The 26,197-nt window shown below is 39.8% G+C and overlaps 1 protein-coding gene across 6 annotated transcripts in view; it reads right to left on the reverse strand.

Moving 5' to 3' along the window:
- The window catches only part of LOC126408758 (microtubule cross-linking factor 1), a 96,172-nt gene that overhangs the window by 16,200 nt on the left and 53,775 nt on the right, over positions 1-26,197 (reverse strand). For 4 of the 6 annotated variants that reach the window (XR_007571951.1, XM_050074421.1, XM_050074425.1 and 1 more), the window contains exons 6-12: positions 22,328-22,429; positions 21,400-21,627; positions 16,721-16,894; positions 11,939-12,106; positions 5,847-6,119; positions 952-1,293; positions 382-458 (exon numbers count right to left, since the gene is read on the reverse strand). Coding sequence is in view for 5 of the 6 variants with exons in the window: in XM_050074421.1 (XP_049930378.1) it covers positions 382-458; positions 952-1,293; positions 5,847-6,119; positions 11,939-12,106; positions 16,721-16,894; positions 21,400-21,627; positions 22,328-22,429 (1,364 nt within the window). In the remaining variant the exon portion in view is untranslated. The remainder of the gene's footprint in view (positions 1-381; positions 459-951; positions 1,294-5,846; positions 6,120-11,938; positions 12,107-16,720; positions 16,895-21,399; positions 21,628-22,327; positions 22,430-26,197) is intronic. The other 2 variants (XM_050074423.1, XM_050074424.1) reach the window with 2 other exon arrangements.

Below are 26,197 nucleotides of genomic sequence, written 5' to 3' on the forward strand. Positions count from 1 at the left end.
AATCATAAATATGCATTTATGTTTTTTGAAAAGCAACTTAGTGCTTTTCAGTGTTTAAAAACAGTTTGAATTATTTAACAGCACAGTGAGCCGGATAACTTCCTCGCCATAACAGAAACTTTCACAGAAAAATCACCAGGGGGAAACTCGCTGTCACTTCAAGTAACAGTTAATAGAATCAACAGCCGATCTCTCAGGGGAGCGATGTGTATGTATGAGCAACAGAAATGCTGCAGGAGGCTGAATAATCTGAAGCCAGTCAAACCAGTTCATGTATTTACTGTTGACATTTATTAAAATGCAGCAGCAATAACAGAACAGTTTACTCGTTAAAACACTCTTTGAACTCCGTTTGACTTGAAGCTTTTGTCATGAGGTTACCTGAGCAGACTCCCACCGCCCATCTCGTCCTCTGGGTTTGCAGCGTCACCTTCTCTTTCTGAAATCTCATTCAGGGCCTAAAACACAACAGATACATACAGTTAAATTATGTCGAAAAGCTTCAATTTATAGGCAGCAACATCAGGAAAAATTCTGTAATTTGTTTTTAAATGAGTGAATATCTGTCATTTGTAAACAGGGATATCTTCTATTAAAATAACAATGAATAAAACAAATGAAAACAAATCACTGTGGTGTTTTGACACCACTTTAAGCTCCATTATCATTTGACTAACTCATTTGAACTCAGGCTGCAACTAATGAAATTGTCTCGACTGTTCTGGACCGCTTCATTAATCATTTTGTCTATAAAATGCCAAGAAATGGTGAAAAATTGCCATTATGTAAATTACGTAATGGCTTAAGAGCAATATATAACTTCCCAGAGCTCAAAGTGATGTATTCAAATTGCTTTAATTTGACCCATGCTCTCATTTCTCTCACACCCAAATTTTTAGCACTACATTAATAAAGATGACTAGTCTCGACTGATGTGTGTGTGTGTGTTACCTCCTTCATGCAGGGGAACCTCTTCTCACTCTCCAGTCTGGAGGGTGGAGGCACCTCCAGGCCGCTGAGGGGGTCCAGAGACAGAGCGTCCAGGAACAGGTTCTCCGTTGGGCCTTTCAGTCTCATCGCAGCCCCCTGCTCCTCCAGCATGGCCTCGGAGTCTGAGTGGGAGCGCGTGGGAGGGGGAGGGATGGGGGTGGACGTACAGGGGGAGCGTGGGGAGCGCGGCGAACGAGGGGCGCTACAGGGACTGTCCTGAGGAGAGAACACGCCTCTGTGGTCTGAGCCGGCATCTTTGACGTCTGTGCCCTCGCCTCGCCGGCTGTTCAGCTCTCTCTGCATCTGCACCAAGAATGACATAAGACAGATACGAGGGGATCAGTCACAGAATTTACTTGACAGTTTAATTTGTTTTTTAAACAAACTGTAGTATTGCAAGTTTCAGCCAACTATATACAAATTGTTTACACTTGAATATGTCAAGAAATCTAAAAAGGTTTTGTTTTTGTTAATTGCCTGATATCAGTCAGAATTGTCAACGAGTAACATTCTTGGTGGAGTGAGCACATTCAAAGGTCAAGTTGCACTTACAGTTTACATCCATGTCTATGAAAACATGGATGCTTCACACACACACCGATTCAGTACATGTATCTGACCACATGTCTCCCCTTCTGTTCCTGAGATCTGACTTTGAGTAGCGGCCGGAAAAGTGTTTTTGCAGAAGATTATGACGTCACAGTGAAGCTGACCTGTGACGTTTTGCATATAAAATGTCATCACTTCATCATTTTATCCTTTTAAACATTTGAGTAAAATAATGTCATCATTAGTGTAAGAATTCTTGAGTTATGGCTAAAACGATGTTTTGTGAGGTCACTATAACCTTGACCTTTGGCCACTAAATTCTAATCAGTTCATTCTTGTGTCCAAGTGAATGTTTGTGTTAATTTTAAAGAAATTCCTGTAACTGTTTTTGAGATATCGCGTTCACGAGAATGAGACGAATGCAAAGTCACAGTGACCTTGACCTTGACCTTTGACCACCGACATCTAATCAGTTCATCCCGGAGTCCAAGTCGACGTTTGTGCCAAATTTGAAGAAATTCCCTTGAGGTGTTCTTGAGATATCACATTCACAACAATGTAACAGATGAGCTCACAGTGACTTTGACCTTTGACCTATGACCACCAAAAACTAGTCACTTCATCATTGATTCCAAGTGGATGTTTGTGCCAAATTTGAAGACAATCCCTCAAGGTGTTCTCAAGATATTGCATTCACATGAATGGGATGGATGGACAGATGGATGGACAAGCTAAAAACATAATGCCTCTGGTCAAAGCTGTCACCATCTTGGAGGCATAAAAGTTTGTATCACAACTTTTCAGCCAATATTATAAAAATAGTATTCAGCCAAAACTTTTTGTTTTAATAAACACATGACCTAAACAAACATTTTGATAAGGATCCCTTTAAGTTGTCAGTGCCATCCTTGCTACTACTGCAATATTTGGAGTTAGCCTGGAACGACCATACTGATGATGTGAGCTCAACTCTGTATCAGTCTGGACTCGGTGTTGCCCCAAACACTGTCAGTGGGCGAAGGTCCTCACCTTGACAGACAAATCCCTTCAGCCAATCAGCGTAACAACACACCAAGGTATATCCTCATCACCAGTGGAGCCAGTTGATAAATCCAGCTTTTGCCAAATTTACCTCCGAGAAACTCTGGGAGTTCATACTTTTGTTCCTGTTTAATTGTTGTTAATGACTCAATGTCCGCAATAACTTCACTTATTGCTGTGTTTACTCTACAGGTGGTGAAAGAGCGTGTTGAGCTCACGTCATCAGGATGGTCTTATCAGGCTTATTTGGAGTAGCTCAACAGGATAAACATCTTTGGTGCCAGCAAAAAATATGAAAGCTTTTGCATCTCTTTTAGCTAAACTACATGTATTGCTTAAATGGAAGGAAAAAATCCCTCTAACATTTAGGTTATGGTTCAAAGACCTCTGACATCATTTTTCATTGGAGAAAATTCACAATTCTACAAGAGGGTGTGCTCAGAAATGTGTGGCAACCATTTTTGTACACAGAAAAAATGGATGCCACTGACACTGCATTATTATTACTACTGACTTCACCTTATATATGGCTAACTTATTTAATTTCAACTTTTTAATTTAGTTTTATTTTTTGCATTTTTTTTACTACTCATTTATTATTATTAATATTATTTGGTTTTTAATTATTTTTTGATTTTTTATTGTTCACGGTACTTTTTAGTTTAATTTATCTTTATTTTTTTGTGTCTTATATGTACATACCATTGTTTATTAAATCAATTCTCTTTGATAACTTAACTGTCCAACAGGAAAAGGGAAGAGGAGGATATATTGTGTATATCCAACTGTATTTGTGTGTTATTGCATTTTGTATGTCTTTAAATATCCATAAAAAGATTTGACCAAAAAAAAAAAAAAAAAAAATTGCCAGTGCTCTCTGATGACAATTTATATGGTAACTCTGTTTCTAAACAACCTAATAGATAATCTTCGGCATTTTGTACTGACATTTCTTGCTACTTATCGGTAAGCCAGTACAGATACAGAAATATATTACATATAAAAATATGGGTTCGCTGGGTTTATCGGTCCCTTAGTTTGGTCCTTAACATTTACAGTATGTTTCATTTCCACAGTGGGAGGCGTTCGTCACACAATGCCTTCCTTTAATACAGCGAACTGAACCCCTTGACTGTGAGCCGCTGAGTAATCCACCTGCAACACGCGGGGTTAAGTGCCTTGCTTCAGGCTCGAGGTTAGAGGAGAAGAAGCACATAACTCATTCACTTCCACCCTGACAGTCTGAGCAGTTCAGCTGGTGACCTGTGCTTTATAGTTTGCAGCATATGCTTCACTGAATAATGCATCCCTGCTTCCTGCTGTGTCTCTACTTTCAGCCGTGCATCAGCAGTTTATTTTTTGCTGTTTTTAGAGTGTGCTATTATTCCTGTACCTACTTTATATGTTAATACTCTCACACTCATATCATATTAACCAGCTCATGTTCCTATCTGCAGCGCTGAACATCACACACAGGCGAGGTGAGACGCTGCAGTTCTTCTAATTAAATCTCACAGAGGACATCAATTATTCAGTAATCCTGAGTATTTGTTGTATCTAGCCTCGACTATTCTAAAGTACCAAACAACAGAGGAGATAATCGCCTTGGGTGCTTTGTCACTTCTTCTCTCTCTCGAATCCACTTGAACACAAACACACACATTGCTTAACAAGCAAAGGCTTCAGATCTTTAAATTGTGGGGAGTTTTTCTGGTTTGATCTGTAAAGTTTGTGAAGAAGCATTTAAATATAACAATGTAACATCAATTTAAGTGCTCACTGATGCGCAGCCATGCCAGCATACTGGTTTTGCCAGGGTTTTAAGAGTGGAAGGGAGTGAAGTAAAAACAAACTACGATGTTGGGCGGTATTGAGACGGCATGTCGATTTAGAACAGCCTCAGTAGCAGCAACTATCTTGTATATTGCACCCGGCATTGTTGTTGTTAATGTTCATTGGCTCCGGTGCACCACTTGACAATGCTTGACAGCAATATTAGTCCTGCCTGTGGCGCTGATTCGCTAACCGCTCATCCCCCACGGCGCACATTGGTTGTTTCTAATTTCAGCCAAGAACTGCTGTTTGATGCCACAATGCCAGATGAATCAGTCAACTAGTCCAAGGAAAATAACATTTCTAAAGATATTAAATACAGAGAGGCAGAAAATCTTGTGGTTGATTAGTCAGTTGTCAGAAAGGAGCTTTGGAAATTACTAATTTTCTATAAGTCACAACAAGCCAAAGAGCCAAACTTATTTTCTGGTTTCACCTTCTCAAATTTGAACATTTAATGCTATTCTCTGATGTAATGTAAAATGGATATCTTTGGATTTCAAAATGTTTTGAAGACGTCACCTTGGGCTTTTGTGATGGGCACTGTTTTTATTATTTCTTTACATTTTATAGACTAAACTAATAATCTATCAGTAGCAAAAAGTAGAATCAACAAATTATTGATGACGGTGCATCTCTTAGCAAATCCTCACATCTGAGAGGGTGGAAACAGTTGGCTGCATTTTTGCTCGACACAAGACAAAAGATTTAATTGATTATCAGCATTTTTTTGCAATTGAAAATCCGTTCTTGACCTTGGAAACAGCAGCTGACAAAACAATCACACCATGGTGTCCATTTTAGTCGTTGTTCTGGAGCTTTCAATCATAAAATATCTGTGGTAAAGTTCAAGGTCAACAAAAATGTCTACATCTTCCTATTTCCATTGCTTTTTTAAGCACTTTAAGGACTTCCCAACAGTGTTGAATAAGTTGAAACTCGTAAGGTTCAATCTTGACCTAAGAAACAGCACTGAAACAGAAGTGTGGTGCCATCGAAAGCTCCACAACAGCTGTGATTGTTTTGTGAACTACTGCATCCGAGGTCATAAATGAACTTTCAGTCCCACTCTTCAAGCCCTAATGGATGAAAAGTCCCTAAAAGTGCTCAGAAAAATGTAAATTTGAACATTTAGAAGTCCACAACAACTGGGGAGTCTCCATCTGGTGAGGAGGATGGTGCATTTGAAGACTCAGCTACTAAACAGCTACTAAATGGACTCTGCAAAACTGCTTGTTAATGTTCCTCTGACTAAGTAACTAAATATCTAGTGTCTAGCCTGACTTGATCTGAACCTTATTATTTTAATCTTTTTTCTCTTCATCCTTTCCCCTCTTTTCATCCCTGTTCCACCTCATCCTTCCTTCTCTCTTTCTTTTTCCTACTATAACTTTCCTTTCTTCCGTCTCTTTCCACCTCCTGCCATCTCTCACCCTCTCCATCTTGCGGTGGAGCTCCCTCATGCTGTCGTCCCACTCCTGCCGCTCCCGGTCGAAGCGCTCCAGCAGTTCGACCCTCTCGCGGCTCCACCTCTTCTCTCCGTGCTGCAGCTTCCAGCGGAGGTCCAGGGAGGTGCTGTGGCTGTCGGCCAGCAGACGCCGGTGCTCCTCGCGCTCCAGCTTCAAGGCCCGCTCGGGGTCTTCGGCCGGCTCTCCTTCACCTCCCTGAGCTTCGCCGCGTACCTTGCCTTGCGCCTCCTCCTCCAGCTGGTCAAAGAGCAAAGACACAGTGACGTTAGGCTGATTACTTATTATTAAGTCGTTATACTGCTGTGCAGTGCATAGACAAAGAAGCTGGATGAACCTGTGCTTTACTTTAGTTTAGTTCTCAAAAAAAAAAAAAAAAGTTGACAGTAAACAGACTGTCCACAACATAATTTTGCACGCAATAAAAAGAGCCTCTACCAAATTTGTTTTTGACCCATTTTTGTAGCACCTACCATCCACAAATTAATATATTTTTTTCAGCAGAGAGATGCATTATTTTCCAAAGTTTTGTTAAAATCCAAACAGCAGTGTCTGACATATTGCACATGACATACAGACAAACCATCTTTCACTCTTTTGGATTTTACTTTTTGATCCTTTATTCTATTTTTTGGTCTTTGAGTTCAATAAAACAAAATAATAATAAGCTGAAAGCAGAACAGGTCAAGTGACCACAGCTACAAAATAATAAATCAGTGTCAAAGCAGATTAAAGGTATAACAGAAAATGTGTAGTTTTTTTGTGTATAGCCTTCTCATGTTACCAACTAACAGAATTTATGAACAAGATAATGATGAAATGGTTCACTGGAGCTGTTTATTTAGACAGATGAAATAAGACTGACTTTAGTCCTGTGTGAAAAAAATGCAAGCCCCTCGTTCATTTCAATGAGACGAGTCCAGCAGCACAGCAGGGGTGCCAATGCAGAGTCATTCAGCGAAAAGGTTTAACCTGCCTTAACTTTAGCTGCAATGCAACGTCAGCTGCAAGGCTCTGCGTCAGCCAATCAAATACATGCAAGCACACATTCCTGGTAGATTAATTTGTAAGGTGAATGGTGTATTTCTACTGTTTACTTTGTAACTGTCCTGACTAGGGCTGGGACATAGCAGATTTTCACTACACAATTACTGTGGCCAAAAGAATTCATGATGACGATGTTATCGTAATATTGAAATGTTATCAGTGAAATTCATCTTTAACTTTGTTTATTGTGCGTCTTGTCTCTTTTTTTGGCAAATTAATTGCACTCAAAAAACGAGAGTAGAGATGTGGAGAGAGTCTGTAAACATGAATGTACAAAGGTGTAGAATAAGAGTGATTACACTTAATGGATAGTGACAAAGCAACCAGATGGCGTTGGGGTAGGGAGACAAAGTGAGGACTGAAAGAAGTGCAAATGATTTTAGAGACGCAGGATTATTTAAAGAATATTATTATATGTGTATTATTAACAAAATATCAATTTTCAACTTTAAATATCACAGTTACCCGTATGTTGGGACCATAAACTGTAAAAAATAATTGGCGTTGCTACTGTGATGTCACCCATTGGTTTGTGGACTCCTGCTCTGAAGCCTCGAGGATGGCATTTTAACCATCGCCATCTTGTTTTTTTGGAGCCAGAATTGACCAAATTTGGGTGAGAGGCTGGTGCTGTGGAGGAGCGAGGGGTTGATCTGACTGAGAAGCTGAGGAAACTAACAGACAGCCTATTACTCAAAGCAGCCCGACCTTAATTAAACTTTAAGCCTTAATAAAACATAAATGGGTGAGTTATATAAAAATTCACTTCCTGTACAGTTGTCATGAATGTTGAAATTAGCTATAGAGACCAAAGCCATTTTTTGTACCAGGCTGTAAATATATCTATTTCTGCTGTAAAGTCGGGCATTTAACATGTGGGTCTATGGGGACCTACTGGCTTCTGGAGCCAGCCTCAAGTGGCCGTTCAAAGAACTGCAGCTTTTGGCACTTTATGTTGGCTTCATTTTTCAGCCCCCAAGGTTGCCACTTGGTTGTGACACCCCTAGTCATGACAAAAAATAAAATAAGTGCAGGCATGATAAATTTTCAGATTCGTAAAATTCTGTCTTAAAATGTTAAACCACTATGCAATGTGCAGACCAAAGGAGACCGCAGTGGTGTTTTAATGTTTTTGGTCTGATTGCTCGCTAATACAGTATAAACCACTGAATCTTAATTCCTCCTACTCACACAATGAGAGCACAATGAGATTATGATAAGGTAGCGTTAATTGTTTTGTAGTCGACAGTTAAAACTTGTTCAGGCTGTCCTCCCAAATTTATATTTCAAACCACTTGCTGGTAGAAGGACATGAACTGAGGATTGAGATGCACTGCAGAAATCTTCAAAACTGCAGAACGACAGGGGGAAGCCACTCTGGAAGAACAGAGCTTTGTAATCTTCAGACGGGCTTTGATGCTGCAACATAATGGTACAAACCAGAGTCTGCAGTGCTGGAGCTGCTGTGTGAAGAGCGAGTCAAGGCTGCCCTGAAACATCAGCTTACATAACTCCCATTCACAATTGTTTGTCTTGTATGGTTTTATATTGGGTCTGAAAACTGTCTGATTATATACTGGGCAGGATAACATGTACAGTAATAGCTGCTGACTGAATGCCAAGAGCCAAGATGTTGGACATTATAAATACAGACAGTTATTTAGGAAGCTTGACAAGGTGCCAGTGACCGAACCAGAGTATGAAACAGGAGCCAGCCTTCTATTAATATCTCAAAAAATGATCTTATATCCACATATAAATACACAGGTGAGGGTAATTTCCTCTTCTGCTCTGCTCTGCTGGGCTGTGTAATAATCCTGAAAGAAAAAACAGCAGTTTCGGGGCATATTTCTGAAGTCTTAATCAGTACGAAGCACAGTGGAGCAAGAGAAGAACTCAACATTGTGTTATCAGGGGAAACTTAAGTAAATTAGTTCTCGCTGGGGCCCTCAGCGACCTCTGCTCTGTGCAAGGATATGAACCATGTAAAAGCTCTTCAGATTAGGAGCACCAGAGTTAAAAAGATAATCTTCCTCCTATAAATCAAACTGTTTAATTGGGACCCAGAGCTGCAGTTTACTTTCTATCAGATGCAGCAGTGAAAAGACACTGCTCTGCTACTGTAGGTATCAAATTTGATCTATCAACACTGTGGTCAAGAAACAGCATTCAATATCTTAAAATTGATTGCAAGCTTTGTTTGGCTGATCGTGCTCTGCCTCTCAAAGGGAAAGAAAATCTCAAGTTGAAATCAGACACAGCCGACAATGAGTCTACAACTGTACCACAGCACATCATGGACTCAACAATCCTCTGTACCACACTGTTGTGCCATTCATACAAATGCAGGGCCTCTCACTGCAAACGTAGTACTGATCTTTTTGTCAACTGTGAAATATTTGCACCCCAAATAGCGCATGCTCGGTAAAACTGGGGTGTCAGATATCATCTACCAGTGGTGGAAGCAGTACTCACATCTTTTACTAAAGTAAAAGTAGCAATCAAAGAGTGTAGATATAATCCTGCATTCAAAATTTTTACTTATGTCAAAAGTACAAAAGTTGTAGAATCAATACATATCTAAATTACCAAAAGTAAATACACTCATTACGCAGAATGGCCAACTTCAGAATAAAATATATCATATAATTGGATTATAATTATTGATGTATTAATGTATTAATTATTTTTATGTCAAAGCAGGTAAAGGTGGGCCTAATTTGAACAAATTAATATAGAGAGGCGAAGTCCCTCCACTTTCCGTGGATCACCATGGGACCTCATTTCAGAAAAAAATATGTATGGTTGTTGCGTGTGAGACGAGAGATGTAGTTCACCGAGTGGTTTTACACAAAACTAAATGGTACCACAACAAACTGGAACTTTCTTGACTTGCTAAATTATCTTTTAAATTAACAAAAACCATGTGTGTATTTCATTACAATTTAAACATGATTATTTGTCTCTTGCTGTTGATAGTTGTACATATTTTTCCCAAAATGAAACAATTATCACTATGATAATATTTAAAGAAAAAGAATTGTATCTCATAATGTTATGTAGAGTTTTGGCATTTGATGATCCTTCAAACTCATGAACCTGTTCAATCAAGCCTGGATCACACGGAAATGCATTTCCGCATGCAGTCTTTTGTCTTATAAACAGGGTTTTTTCCTCCTTTGTTCTCCGGAAACCTCCCTCCCACACTCACAGTTATAAAACAAATCTCTGTCCAAATAAAGACACAGAAACACTATTACAGCACTGTCAAGAGCAAACCAAACCATCAGGCATCAATATAACTGTAACCATAAATCCATGCATAGAAGAAGAAAAGAAGATGTTGGCCAATCAGAAGCCTGAGAAAAAGCTATTAGGGAGGCTACCTGGGACAGTGACCTCAATATAGATAGTGGACGAGTAACCATACATTTATATGTAAACATGTAAAAAGTCCTGTTAGCAGGTTAGAGCCAGCACTGTTTTTTGCATGTCTGCCATTGCACGAAATGTCACCTCATCTGTGACACCTCACAAAGGAGATAACGGTTCACAATCTGCTGTTACAAGCTGAGTAAGTAAATAGCAAAAACTCTATTTTCCCTGTCAACACAGCAACACTGAAAATGGAGTTCTGAGAATCTTCACTCTGAACAGAGTTATACAAAAGACTCGGTTTTTAGTGACCGAAAATGCAGTTTGTGGACGAAAGGCCAAAATGCGTAAAAATGCTGCTTCCATTTACCTTAGAAGTTGGAGGTCGGAGCTGGTAATGACGTTATGCCTGAGTTGATCACGATCCAATACAAAAAAAGTTTAGGAGTTGTTGTTGTTAGCAATACCAGTTCAACCCAGGTTAGCCATTGTTAGCAATACCAGTTGATCATAGCACATTATGCTGTATTTTGCGCATACAAACACTGTAGCAACACGTTCACAGACAGAAGATGGACAGAACTGTGTGTACGGCTGTTTTAATGAAACACAAATAAGACAGAAATTCTAATAAACCGTATATCATTGCTGCTTTCAGTACTGTTGATGCACAGAGCAGCCATATTGAATTTTGAGATCGGGGTTGGTGGTTCTCAGTTTGGGAATCTGACTTAAGGGGGGCATTCCGACTGCAAACTCAAAAATTTCGACTTCCTAGTACAAAAAGAACGCACGGAAAAAGCTACGCTTACAGAATCATCTGTGCCCATGAGGACTAGGCCTCAAACTGACCTTTCTGCCATATTTGATCATCTCAGCTCCTTGTGTTTTTAAATGTTGTGCTGGTTTTGGTCTTTTGGTCTGAATACCTAGAAACTTTTACAAATGCCAGGGTGTCAGCGAGAAGTCTTGCAGTCTCAGTGGCCTTTGTGTGAATAAAAATAGTTTTGATACTGACACATAAATCAGCAGCCTCCATATAAAATGACTGATAACAGCTTTCATGCACTGATATTAGTTGAGATGAGGACAGTCTGTAACAAATCTACAAAGCATTTACACTCCCATTAGGAATATAAGACGCCTTCTTAACATCTGTTTGAGTTCATTGAGAAATGCACAATGAGGCAGACTGAACAATTAGGAACAATGCTGAATTAATTAGTTTGCACAGTGACAGAATATACCCATTACATAGTGCCAAGCAGGTGATTCATCATTTCCTTGTCTTATTGGAAGCTGTCCTTCCTCTTCTAATTTAATTGCAGGGGGTTGATTAAAAATTGGATTCTGTCCATTTGTTTGTCACTTATGATATGGATTAAGACACAATTTAATTTTACTGCTGCACTTTGAAAATGACACTGATTGGTCCAGGGGGGCAGACAAAATTACAGGACAAAAAAAATAAAAATTTGTTGTTTTTGACTTGTTACCGCTTTGCCCTGAGTGGGATTTCACCCGTGGAGAAGGCAACATGTTTACTGTCACCTCGCTGCTTACTGAATGCACTGCTAGTTTTCTACACCAGATTGTGTCCTGTCCCTTTAAGGTGGGTGCTGAGACGCCATCTGTACCTGGGCGAACTGGCTCTTCATCTCTGCCCACTTGACCTCCCAGGCAGCTTTGTCATTGACGTAGGACTGCTGCAGTTGGCATCGTCGCGTCTCCTCCTCCCGCAGCTCCTCTCGAAACTCGTCCAGCAGCGTCCGCAGGGCCTGCAGCACTTGCCGGTTCTCCCCAAACTGCACGGAGAGGATTCAGACAAAACAATCAGCAAAAACACACACAAATAGGAAAGGTTAATCCAACACACTCACGCACACATGGACATGGTGAGTTCAGCAAGTTGTGTCCTTATCTCGATGGGCTTATCAGGGTCTGTGTCCTTTGTTTCTCTTTAAAGCACTTTGGGACAAACCTGCTTTGTAAGTGCTTTATAAATCAATTTGACTTCAACCTTTCCATCCTGTTTCCCATCTGTCTCCTGCTCCTCCTCTTTTTTTTATCCTTGTCCTTTTCCATCTATCATTTCTTGACTCGCACCATTAAAGCACTAACGTGTACGCATGAACGGGTGTAAATAAGGGGTTGCACTGAAAAATTCTACCCTGAAAATAAGTAAAATCCCTCTGAGTAGTGCAGTAATTAAAACTGCAAAAAAGCCTGTCGGACACCTACAATTTATTTAAGTCCAAGTATGGCACAGGGGAAGTTTGAGATGGTGAAGAGAACGGCATGTTTTCCTGCTTTGAGAGGTGTGTGGAGACATGTTTGCCTCCCGCTGTGGAGAGTCTTCAGGTCTTGGCAGGAGGCAGCGAAGCACAAAGGAGTCAGCGAGTAAAACATCACCTCGAGGTATCGCTACAGCGCCACCAGCTCTGCCAGCCTTGGCTGAGAACACAATATGAGCTCAGGTGCTAAAAGGCCAGTGCACTTCAAATCGGTGTAACCAGGAGAGTAAGGATACATGTAGCCAGGAAAAAAAGGGAACTCGATTGACCTTGTTTTTTTTAAGCACAATAGACTTTATTTTTCTCCTTGTCCTACTGTTGTGTATATAAATATGCATCACATGAGCATCAGAGAATCATTTTTTACTGAATGAATTCCCTGATGAAACAATATTTAAAATACTGTGGTTTGTTTTTAAAGGAATATGACTAGCAGGTTTGCCAGCCACCAGTTTGCTACCAGTAGTGCAGCTAGCTAGCTTACAAGCTAATTTGCCTATTTTAAAGGCGAAGTATACGACATTCAGAGTCTGGGATTGTTTGTGAACGGCTCTCACGTCTGACATCACAAGCAAACATGGAAGTGGATGAGACATGTCAGCGTTGTTAACAGTGCTAACAATGGCAACAGCGTTGACAGAGCGAATGATGTTAACGTAATGTCACAGTTTATTATATCTATAGATAAATGGCTTTTCAGAACATGACATTGTTGTCTTGTCTGTGGTGTTTCTGTAATGTAATTGTTGTCTCTGTCGCCATATGTCTGATAATCTTATCTCTGTGTGTGTCAGCCTGGTAGAGTTGCTTGTCTGTCTTCACTATCTTGTAAGTAATAGATAATTGAATACACTGTATTCACTCACTGAGTTGTCCATTTTCTTTATTGTGTGTTCCATATCATAGCTTCAGTCACTGAACTGTAAACTATGTATTTCTGACATAGCTTAGAAAGTCACTTAGTTCCCAGTTTTATCAGTTGGCCTCCACCATAGTATATTACAGTAAAACAGTTACCATGGTCAAAGTACGTGAAACAAGAACTGTCCCCCTTTTTTATTTCATAGATAACATATTTTGATATTCTAATGATATTATGACCACTTAACTTGAAATGTCCCAGGTTTTAATTTCGGAAGTCTGGTTACCTTAATTTATTGAACCTTTAAGTTCAAGTTTTCCTGTAAATAATCAGTTCTGTTTACAATCAGTGTTTCTAAGCAAAATTCACTTGTGTGTATCCTTGACTACTTCACCAGTCACTGGCAAAGCAGTTCTTTTTATATGTTGTTCCCACTCTTAACCATAGTGTGTCTTCAGACCTACTTGCCCGAAATGGCTTGTAGTCTTCTTTTGGGAGGGTCTAAAATAATCAGAAATATCCCATTTGTCCACTGTGTATCTTTAATTTAAAAGTATTACATGTAGCATTACATGCACACCCCAATAGTTGGGCTAAAAGTAACACATGGACTGTACTAATTTTCACAGGGACAGTCATGTTTTTTCTACAAACAAAAGCTCCTTCCAAAAACGCCATCAGAAGATGCTGTAATCGCATTTTTTGCATCTTTCCCCGTGGGGTTTTTCATCCACTCTAAATATTAAGGAGCAGCAGTCAGCAACCAGGAGATTTGGCAAGATGCAGCTACGCAAGAACTTTTTAAATATTTCACATGCATGTCTTTGATTTGGGAGGAAGCCAGAGTACAAAGAGGAACCCCCAACCATGTGTTAGCTGTGACACAGAAAGGTCCTAGTACTCAAGATATTTCAAGCTGATTTTAGAAGTGTTATGTCACTGTGATGTACTCATGTAACCGTGTGGAGTGATGCTGGTTTTACATGTACACTGAGTAGAGTTCCCTGCACCACATGAGATGACAATTAACAAACACGGGGGTGAAAACATCTCATCTACAGTATTTACAGTATTTATATTTAAGCACGTCAACAGTTTCATGCATCAGCAGCAGCAGAGGCAATGAATCAGGACTTTTTCCTCAGCGAGCAGCCAAACTGCCTAAATCATGTCCAAGTCTTCAGTGAAAACTTTCAATGACCTCTCTGCGGCTTAACATACTATTATCTCACTCTGGCTGCAGGAATTATCATCTGCTTTGCTGTAGTGGCCATGTGTGCAAATGCTTACTAAAGCAAGTCTGCATTTCTGCTCGCGTGCATAAAGCTTAATATAGTCTACTGGGCACGTTTGTTAAAACAGGAAAACCTGCTCACAGAGTCAAGCAGCAATATCAGATCGCCATACAAACCATTTTTTATGATGTTGTGGGGAAATCAAAACATGGAGACAAAGTAGAGCACTTAGGGCTGCTTAATAATGCATTCAACCCAAAATGCTTACCTACTTTCTTTAGTTTTACAGAGGGGCAAAGTGGTCGCCCGACATACTGAAAGCAGATCTCAACACACGCTATGTCTGCGTTAAATCTCCTCCACTGAAACATTGGGCAGCCTGAACAGAAGCTCCTTTTGTCTCCTTCGCATGTAATGGAGAGTCTATAATTTTGTTGAACAATAAGCATAAAACTGGCTGTACTCAAAAATAATTACTGCCTCTAACTAGTTATCTAGGCCAAAATTCTCATCGGCACACCGTGCCAAACAGCTCTACTGAACGTCTGCCAAACTAACACAAGGAAAATGAATGAGTGAAATAATTACAGGCTAAGCTAAATGTCCAAACTCTCTCAATACACCAATTCATTACAGGAAATATACTTAACTACACCTTAATTTATTTGTGCCACAACTTAACAGTTATATTGTTTATTATGTGCACATATTTATACATGTATATACAGTACGTTACTATATAATATCTTCTTTTGTAGAAACAGTTGTGTTTCTATTGTAATTTATGTACTTATTTCTATTTTATTTTCAGAGCTTTTTTGTTTAATTTATACATTTTCTGTGTGTGCCTGTATTGTGAAATGACAATAAAGCTTCATAATAAACCTTGAACATTATTAGCAGCCATATCACTGCTGTTAGAGAAAATGTTATGAAATATATGACATCTTTGATTGAGTCTGAACTTATTACTTTAATTTGAAGATTTATCATGAGCTTGGGATGCCTAAGACTCGTTCCCCATGATTAAAAATTAAAAAAACAATATTGCAATTTAGTAATTTGGTCAAATCCAATTTAGCTAAAGACTATAAGTGTAACGAAGGAAGTGTAGATGGTAAAGTTTTCTGGTGTGGACTGATGTACATGCTGATCTAAGCTTCAGTCCAGGGGCCCCACATAGCCAGTGTCACTGGATCAGCCAGATATTTAAAAATTATTTAAATTTAATGATAGATCTGTATGATGTTTTGGGGGAATGCCCTCGGTACGTACTGTGACACAAATTCATGGGCCTCCCTGCAGCTGTGCTGCATTTTAAATCTATAAGGGTGGGGTAGCTCTTCTGTGCGGAGTTTGCATGTTCTCCCCATGTCAGCGTGGGTTTTCTTCCGGGTACTCCAGCTTCCTCCCACAGTCCAAAGACAGGTTGGGTTATAATTGGTGTATCTAAATTGCCTGTAGGAGTGAATGTGAGTGTGAATGGTTGTCTGTCTCTATGTGTCAGCCCCGCGACCCTGAGTGAGGATAAGCGGTTACGGAAAATGAATTAATGAAATGAAAGAATGAATAAAAACTGGCTGGCAAAAAAATATTTGTCTGCTCTATTGAATACCTTACAAATGTCAAGAACTTTGGAGGGATAGTTCTGAAGTAATGGTAGCGCTCACAGGGAACAGGCTGAACCTGACTAATTTAAGAAATTAATCAGACCAGTGAAAACAAAATAACGAGCTGATTTCAAGGTGTCCGAAATCTGTGTGCCGGTTTTTTAAATTGATATAGACTCTTATCTCCACTGTGTTTCATTTCTCACCAGCGGCTCAGGTTAATGAGTTTATCTGTCTAACAGCTTTTAGATCACAACATGGCCGATGAACTCAAAACTGGTGTTAAATAATGCTTTGTTCAGTTTATAATCAAAAATGAATTCTGCAACCCCAAACAGCAGTTGACAGTGGAGTCACTGGAGCTTTCTTAATAAAATTCAGCCAGAAACCAGTGGAGGAGTTATAAATGTGTAAGTACCTGTCTTTGATGCTGCAGGTGTCGATCAGGTGATGGCAGAGGGATGATGGGTCCCCCAGTGTCGGGGACGTCCCCTGGAGTTTGTGGAAAACACAGTCTGTCGTCTCGATCTGTCTCCCCCTCTGCCTGCTCCATTATCACTCCCAACTCTGGGATGCCCTCCAACTTCTCAAACTGGAACAGATGACAAGGCCATGAAAAGCCTGTGTTTTAATTCATGCACTCATTTTTTTCCTGCACCAACACATTCTGTTTGAGGCTCACAGTGGCTGAGCCTTCCCCAGCACGACATGGGCAGAAGGCAGAGAAACACTTACCAGTCCATAAGAGGCTAATACACTCGACCATAGAGTCCCACATACATTTAGTTGTTGTTGTTTTGTTTTTTGAATAAATGAACCCACAGTTCAGTCTTGATGTAGAGTATATTTTTTATTAATGTGTTTGTAACTGCATACTCTGTAAGACGATGGTAAATTGCCCTCTATTTGTCTTTAAAGGGGGCCTATTGTGCTTTTCCTTATTTTCTGTCATATATGTCATGTTACAATGCTGGTTGTTCATATTAAATGTAGCCAAAGTTTTGAATAATACAGTAAACTTATGTAAAAGTAATCCCTGTGAGCAAAACCTCAGACTTTAGACAGTTCTCTATACTCTGTTTCCAGCGTTTTTTTGGCTACTCTACTTTGGCTAAAAGCTGATGTCAACTCATGACAGGTTTCTATATATGGTCATCTGCTCCAGGCACACTACTGCAAGTGTTTACATTACATACACTGCTACATGTAGCTACATGCTAACATCGAGAAAACGTGTAATCTTGGTTACTAATGTTGTTAATTTCTCCCATATTTCGGATCATATTCCTGTTGGAGCATGTCTGATTTTGTTTAGAAGCTTATATTGGTGATTTTTTCCAGGTAAAAAGGCACCGCTATTCTCTGTTACCGTCCTTTCCCCAGCTGCAATGACGATGCAGAGACTGAAATCGCTGACCAATCTGGGGGGCCTTAAAGAGACAGGAGCTAAAATGAAGCGTCTCAGACAGAGGGTGAACACGGGTGTTCCAGCACAGACAATATGAGGAAAACACAGTGTTTTGGGAACATTAAAGCATGTAAACATGTTCTAGTAGAAAGCCAAAATACAATTATGAACCTGAAATTTATAATAGGTTCCCTTAAAAGAGAAACTGATAAGTCACACACATGGCCCTCAGTCAGTTTGAGAGATCTGCATTCCTTACAATAGATTTATAAAGCCCATTTAGGCCTACAGTATAGGCAAACTCTCTGATTTACTAGATATAAGGAGTGTCTCATTTCGGCGGTTCCCAAGACAGAGCTTTGTAAAAATGCCTTTGAATGTTTTTCTCAGCAGAGAATTGAAGTTGTATTACCTGAAATGTGTCTGATTTTATTTATTTTGTGTCAAAATGTATTTTAATGCTTGTTTGGTGCTCTTCTTTCATACCATTTCATCATTTTATCCTTATCTTGTTTTGCAGTTGGTTAAGTTTGATATCATTTAATGACAGACTTACAAACTAATTTAGTTGTGCTGTGTACACAGAGCTCCATGCACAAAAGAGTGAACTGCTCTCATTGGACGACCCTTTATAAATTGAGGTCTAATAAATGAAAGTAAACTTGTTCTCTGCAGCTTTTCCCCACCATTTTTATGATTTCAGATTTCCTCTGCCATTTACGTATTTTAACATCAGAATATTATTTCTCGAGAAAGTCAGCAGAATTACAGACTTTTCAACAAAGTTTACGAGTCCATTACACAACAGGACTGCCTTGAACCCTTGCAGATGATTCAGGAAGCATTCTGTGAGTCCACAGATTGTAACCATTCTTGTCTTCAGTAAGTTTATAAAACTGAAAGGCATCTTTTCATTTGACTGTTTCTAAATGTGAGCACTGTGAAGCAGAGCAACGGTGATTAAGGGCTTTAAAAATAAATATGACTTGAGAAAATGTTCTGTTGGGATTCAATGTCAAGTCAAGGGCAGGTGGTAAACATCCCGCAAGGTACACGTGGGCTCCTCACTGCTGCACCATCTGTGGGCACAAATTAGTTTCACGACAAGAGGCTGCATGAATAAACTGATGAGTCAGGACAGAATTAAAAGAAAATAAACTATGCAGGATTTTCCTACAGACTTATACAGAAGTAATCCCTCTTAATCATCAGTTTTGACCCAGTAGACCTTTGTGGTGGTGTATTTATCTGCAGAGACCCTGCCCTCTGCCTGTATTTTCTTTTTTTCTTATTTTCTGTGCGTGAGACGTTTGTGGGCGTGCATCCCCACGGTGCTCAAGTGAGGTCGAGGCTTTATAAAAAGGTAGCAACGAGGTGTCAGACTGTAAGCAGCGGGCATCCAAGAGACACAATGCCTTAAAAATGCAAATATAGCAGGGCAAAATGCCAAATGAGGGTGAATCTGGGGTTAGCTTTTACTTTCACTGTCGAGCCTGTTTACAAATAGTAACCAACAATCCTGCATAGTTTACCCCTAATTCCATAAATAATATTAAATTACATAAAAAAAGTGCACAAACCACAATAAAAAAAAGAAGGTAATATTTCAAAATAAAGCCAAATTATGTGTGTTTATGTTTCTAGCAACCACAAAAGACGTTTGTTTGGTATAGACAGGAGGAACTGGGCGGACAGTGTATTTCAGTTCACAGAAAATTCAGGGCAAAAGACTTCACAGTGGCAGCCAAATTGCTCCGTGGTCTCTGGGGATGTGCGGTGAAGAACTACCAGTGCTTAACATGGGAACATTCCCAAAAACAAAACCAGTACAAAGTCCATCTCATAAATTACAAGTTTACTCAACCAGGAGCTCGAGAAGGTAACAAGAAAAGGAGAAGCTCTGACTGCTGGATGAGTCAGCTGAGCATCAAATGGAGTCGCTCAATCAGCCGGGCGATCAATTAACCAGACTATCAATCAGTCCTGCAGCCCAATCTGCACCCTGCCAGGAAGTACAGGACTGAATGTGGTTCAGGATGAGTCACTTCTTTGGTGCCACTGAACCACAGCCTGATATGCTTAAGTGCTTTGTGGATTAAGAACTGTACTGTACAACATACAGGAATATCCTGGAAGTTAATCTACCATCCGATGTATCCAATGATTAAGACAACATGGAAAAATGTCTCCTTTTAATATTGACCAGAACTCTTCACTGGGGATGGACAACAAATTCTAAATTCTCCCCAAAATCAGCTGCAATGACTCTTATTCAATTGAAGCTTTAGCAGAGGTTCATTTTTTAAGTTTTGCTTTTATTCCTGTATTGGTAAATTTCTGCTATTTCTTCCGTCTCTTATTCTCTCTGCTACATCTGCTTTCCCACACAATCAGAGTTCCTCTCATTCACAAATTCTCTTCATCACATCCAGTTCAAAATTCCCATTCTTACTTACATAGCACTACACAGTCAGGCTCCCTCTTATGTAGCTGAACTACTTCACCCATATCCTTCAGCTCACTCTATATTCTACATTGCTGTTGTGTGGTGTGAATTGTGCGCAAATAGTTTTGCTAGTTGCACACTTTTTACTACGTGACCCATGTAGTCACATTGTCTTTATGATTTCTGTCTTGTTGTATAATGCCCTTGTGAAGCACTTTGTGACCTATGTCTTCAAAAAGCACTATATAAATAAATTTTACTTACATCTGCCCTGGTTTCTTGAAATGAAACAGGCTGAAAGTTGACTGACGAGCAGCATTGTTGTGTGCTGCTCTTTCCTGTCATTCTGTCTGTCAGTCTGACCATCTCCTTCCCACTGTAACCTTCAGATCGCTCCAGATGATTCAACTGAGAGGTTCTATTTTCCACCACTTGACTTTTCTCCATCACCAGCAGCATGGATACTGTCTTAGCTGCTGTCCTCGTGTGGCTACTTTTAATGTTTAGCTTGCTGTTTTAGAGTAAGGAAGTCACTTTGGGTGCAAGAGGTCCCACATTTAATTCCTGGACAAGCCCGAGGGGCAAAAGTGTGACTTCCTCCACATTTTCTGATTGTTTTGAAACTTTTAATTTAATTGCTCTTGTACACTTTCTATTTTCATTTTATATACCTTTAATTATGTTTTACTTTTCTAGTATCTGTGCCACTGTAACATCTGAATATCCCCTGTGGGGATCAGTAAAAGATTATCTTATCTTAATGAAGATGTTTCACATTGATGAAATCCAATTGCCAAAGTCTTTCTCTGTTGCTACTTCAAAATAAGTACCTACATACTTTTCCAACTTTTCCCCAGCATGTCCGACTGATCTCTCTTTACTGAAATGTTTCTACATTTCAGCATGATGTCTCTGTCTCTTGGTTTGTTAAGAATACTGCATCTATATACATAAAACAACTTCACAATATCATTAATAGTTGTTTTCATGACCCGACAGGCAGATTAATCATTTTACTCAGCTAAAACTGGCTAATAAGATCGGAAAAATTGTCTCACTTACAGTAACTGTACTGCAAAACTAGAAAACTGACTTTGCTTTCACAAAAAAAAAACAGAAATACCTTCAAAAATGTGCAGCATGTACAATGGAAAGTGAGCAACACATGCATAATCGAGTAATTAAGAATCTGTGCCTCTTATTATAAATTGGAGGCACATATTTATGTAATTCTCTGGCTCACCTCTGGGTTTACCATCTCCTCTCCAGAGTCGTCCTTGCGGCTGAGCCTCCAGTGCATAAGGATCCACCTGAGCTTCATGTAGAAGATGATGGTGTTGCGTCTGAAGAGGCGGAGCTCTTGTTGCAGCACGGCTCTCTCCTGAGGCCAGGGCACCTCGTGAGTCTGGAGTCCCTGAAGCTCCAGACCTGCACGCTGGGCCTCCAGACGCAGACGCTCATCTTCCTGCTGCTGAAGGGATCGAGGGAAAGATTTGATTCAGATAGACGATAACAGGTTTAAGTCAAAACTGTTGTATTCTTTTAATGGTGAGTAATTAAATAAGTGAGATTAATAGTAATGTATCGAGTCATTATTCTCCATAAATTTGAGTAGGTTTATTGGTTTAAGAGGGATTTTACATCCCTCATTCATCAATTAAATAATAAATATTTAATTGATGAATGAGGGATGTAAAATCATAAAACATATTATGTTTTATGATTTAAATGTCAGAAAATAGCAGAAAATACCCAAGTTGATATATTCAAATTGCTCTTTTTGTCCGACCAACCATACAAAACCCAAAGATGTTTAATTCAATTTCAAAAGATTACGTAAACTAAAAAAATATTTACACACAAGAAGCAAGAACCAGAGAATTAGAGCCATTACTGCTTTAAAAATGGGTTGATCAACTAATTGTTTAAGCTCTAAATGATGCTGGTAATGATTTTGTGTGCCTAAAAATGACAAAAAGTTCATATGTAACATCAATCTAAGTCTGCAAAATGCAGGTTTGGATATTAACGTAGAACTTTTTTGCCCCTCCAGTGGAGACACTTAATTAAAATCATGTTCAAACTTCAGCAAAGATAGCAGAACAAATGAAGTGTGCTACCGGAGTTCTTACACTGGTGTTCGTATGGCGTGACTGACTGCATTATTGTACCTGCGGCAGAGAAACGACAGCTTCCCGTTCCTCCGTCGCCGCTCTCAGCCTTCGTTCATGATCCAGGCGAAACTGGATTTCAGAGGCAGGCGTGTCCCGGAGCTGAACCCACAACAGCACAAAGCACAGTTACTTTACCAACACTTTGGATAAATCACATCACATCTTAATATCTCACTCTCATTCTGTTTGTCTCTCTGTTAAGCTTTATCTGATAGTCAAACAACATCACAAGGATTTGTGTATGAGATGAGCACACTTGATTTCACTTGTTCTTTTTCATTTCCACTGCAAAACTAAAACTCACTGAGCAGAGCTGAAAAACCTCAAATGAGATCTGACTTTCACATGACTTCAAGTAGAAACCCATTAGACCTTCTTCTGCAACGTCTCAAGAAATGATTATAATTTAATGCTGCACACTTCGATCTGGACAAAATAAATTCTTCATCAAAGCTTTTTGATCAAACCTCAAACGAAACTATATAAATCTTAAAGAAATGGTCCAAAAACTTTGGGAAAAAGAAGATCGATAGCACTCTCATGTCTCTCCACCACATATGAAGCTACAGCCAGCAGACGGTTAGCTTAGCTTAGCATAAAGACTGGAAACAGAGGGAAACAGCTAGCCTGGCTCTGTCTGAGGGTTACAAAACGTCTGCCTACTAGCACCTCTAAAACTTTTTGTGTAAAAAAAATTCCTGGATTCTCAATGTCACCCCAGTGGAGACTCCAGAAAGTCACTGTGGAGATTGTGGAATTTTGGTCCATGGAGGTTTTATATGTGAAAAGTCTGTGACGTCATCACAATGTAAAGTCTATGTGCCGAATGGGAGCTCGCAGGCGGGCCCGGTGGGAAAATCACTGCTGCACATATTCAGTAGGCCACATACTGTTGAAGTAAACCTGGAAGCTAGAAACTTTTTTGGCGCATGTGCCAGGCGAGCAAATCTGTTGGACTGAAGAGGCACCACCCATCTTGGGTTCCGGTACCTAGTTATCATTACAGAACAATGATAACAACCGATAAGACCGCAACTCTTTTTTTTTCACTCTGATATTCTTATGGATTAAACAAACAAAATGTACCATGTTAATTTGTCAGCTAGGTGTCGGTAGGTTAATTTTGTTACCTTTGAACAGTGCTAAGCTGGCTGTTTACCATTTTTTCTTTATGCTAAGCTAAGCTAATCAGCTGCTGGCTGTTACGTCATAGTTACCATACAAACATGAAATTGACTTCTATCTTCTTATCCAATTCTGATAAGAAAGCAAACAAATACATTTCCAAAAACTATTTCTAACTCTTACGCGACCTTTTTTAGTCGATATTAAAAGGTTAAATAAAGGCTTGAAACTGTGATGAACAAAATTGTACTGTCACTGCATAAATACTGTACATTAAGACAGTGAATGTACTCTGCTACAGCTGCATGACACTGATGACACTCTGACGAGTTCACTGTGGCATGAAAGCATAGATTCATCTCAATCATCGTCTCTACTACCAAAATAAAACATCACTAAACTGTGACAGTTATTATTTCCAAGAGTGCACTTTAAGAAATAAATCATAATATCTTATATGTCAAATACAGCAATCGCAAAAGAAACCAAATGCATGAGGTTTTATTTTTTAAAAATTTTTTTTACTGCGGGTGAAAAAATGCTCGTAGGGAAATGAGATGCTTATGTTTATGGTTTTGAATGTGATGATTCTTCTTCAACTCATTTATAAGACATCCCTGTCTGTCCCTCTGAAAAAACTCAAAGTGCAGACTTTGACAATTTGGAAATTGCAGCGGCTTTTAATGCGATTTCTTCCCTCCATCCTGCGTACGGGACTTTACTGCACCCTCCAACAGTAAGTTGAGCTGTTCAGTGTGTACTGACCCTGGATCACCTCCCTGTCAGCCCAATGTCAAATGCAAATCACACAGGCCTACAGTGCAGTGCTAATCCTGCCATATCCGAGCCGCTTTCCCATTCATTCATTTCACCTCGCAGATTACACTGCGGCAGAAAGCACAGGAACACAAAGGAATCCACACGAATGTGCCATAACTGTAACTGTAACAGTAAAGTGTCACAACACCGCTGCTGCCAGTGCTCTGCATTACATAACAGCGGGAAATTTCTCTATGAACACAGGCATGAGGCAGCGATTATGAATCACAGTGTCCAGCGATTACACAGCCGGTTTATTAAACAGCCGAGTCACTGAAGGATTTAACAGATCTGAGCTGATGTGCGCTGCAACGGCGTTACCGATTGCTCTCTCTGATTGCGCTCTTTGATTTTGTGCTTCAAGTGTATTGTGACACTTCTGTGTCAGCTGCACTTTCATATACATATAATCTGCTGAGTCGAGTCACGGAGGTGCAGCCGGTAGTGATGAACCGGTGCCAGAGGGCATCACTACAGAGTGCAGACTCAGCTGTGATACACTGAGTGCATACATACACCTAACAAGTCGATATGCTGTAGCTGAACATGGCTGCTGTCTCACACTGATTTAAAGGGCAACAAACTGTCCACCAGCAGATTAATTCACATTTTATAACACAACATATCATTGACAAATTTGGTGAAATAAAGTCCTCTAATATAATCTATTATCTGCTTGTTAATTCAAAGGAGCAAAAATCAATCACAAAATGTCCAGGGGCACATGGTGTGAATTTAAAAAAAGCAATAAGAAAATGTTAAAGCAAAAAGAGTTAAAAACAAATAAAGATCAGTGGCTGTAGGAGCGGATATTTAGTGTGAAAGTAGAGTGAGTGAATGAAGTGAAATCGTGTTCAGCATTGAAAAAAGTGACTGTGGCTGGAGTGTCACTAGACATGCTGGACTGAGCGGCCTTTTGATTACAACAAACCCTTTGAGAAAATATGATCCTGTGTTAAAATCAGCCAAATTTATAGTTTGTAATCATAATTTATAGTTGGAGAGACACTTGTATATTTTGGTTGTAATGTAAAAAGGCTTCAGAATTGACCTTGAATGGATATATATGGAAGTACAGTAGAAAAACTTGTTATTCTTTGGTGAAGTAATCAGATATTTTCTAGTGTTTTTTGCAGTAAACTGTAAAGTCAAAATCCTGTACCTGTAAATATTATTAATTGCTTCACAGCAGGGCAAGTTAAGCCTTTCTTACCATGGTGCACTGCTTCTCAAGCCAGCAGAAACTCCAAAAACAAACCTCAGACGCGCCCAGAATAATGTATTTCTCAGTATAATGACCCTCATTCTGAAACAACATATACTGCATTTCATTGAAGGTGTGACCAACGATGTGACAACTTTAAAAATGCATTTTGCAGAAGCATGACAATAGATTATTTTAAGCCATATATTTGCCCGTATGAGAAACGAAATTAAATTAAAAATGACATGCTTTCGGGGCGTCTACAGGCCCTGCAGAGCTGTATTTCACAACAGTTCACCATGAAAGAAAGGACTTGTCGCTCTACAGAGAAGAAACTAATCAGATTTGTCTTTGATCGATTTAAATGATTAGAAAATAGAGTCCAGATCGACAGAAGGCCCGTGTACGGGGCTCGTGGTGGAGCCAGTGTTAACTCAGTCCCACAGGTGGAAGGGAGATGGAGGAGGGAGGAGGCACTGACCTCTGCTCTTAAAGCCAGGGGCCTGTGGTACCTAGTGAGTCCCGTGGCTCCCCTGCTCTGGGCCTGGCCCCCACCCTGGCTCTGGCTCTGGGGCTCCACGCCTCGCTCCTGTCCTAGACGCCACTCCAGCTCATCCCTCTGACCGGACTGTGAGTGACGTGGGGTGGGGAAGGGGAGGGAAGGAGGGTGGGAGGGGGGTGTGGACGGTGGGTGTGAGGGGTTAGAGGGGGATGGGTGA

This window comes from Epinephelus moara, chromosome 21, assembly GCF_006386435.1.
Source record: "Epinephelus moara isolate mb chromosome 21, YSFRI_EMoa_1.0, whole genome shotgun sequence".
Taxonomy (NCBI): domain Eukaryota; kingdom Metazoa; phylum Chordata; class Actinopteri; order Perciformes; family Serranidae; genus Epinephelus; species Epinephelus moara.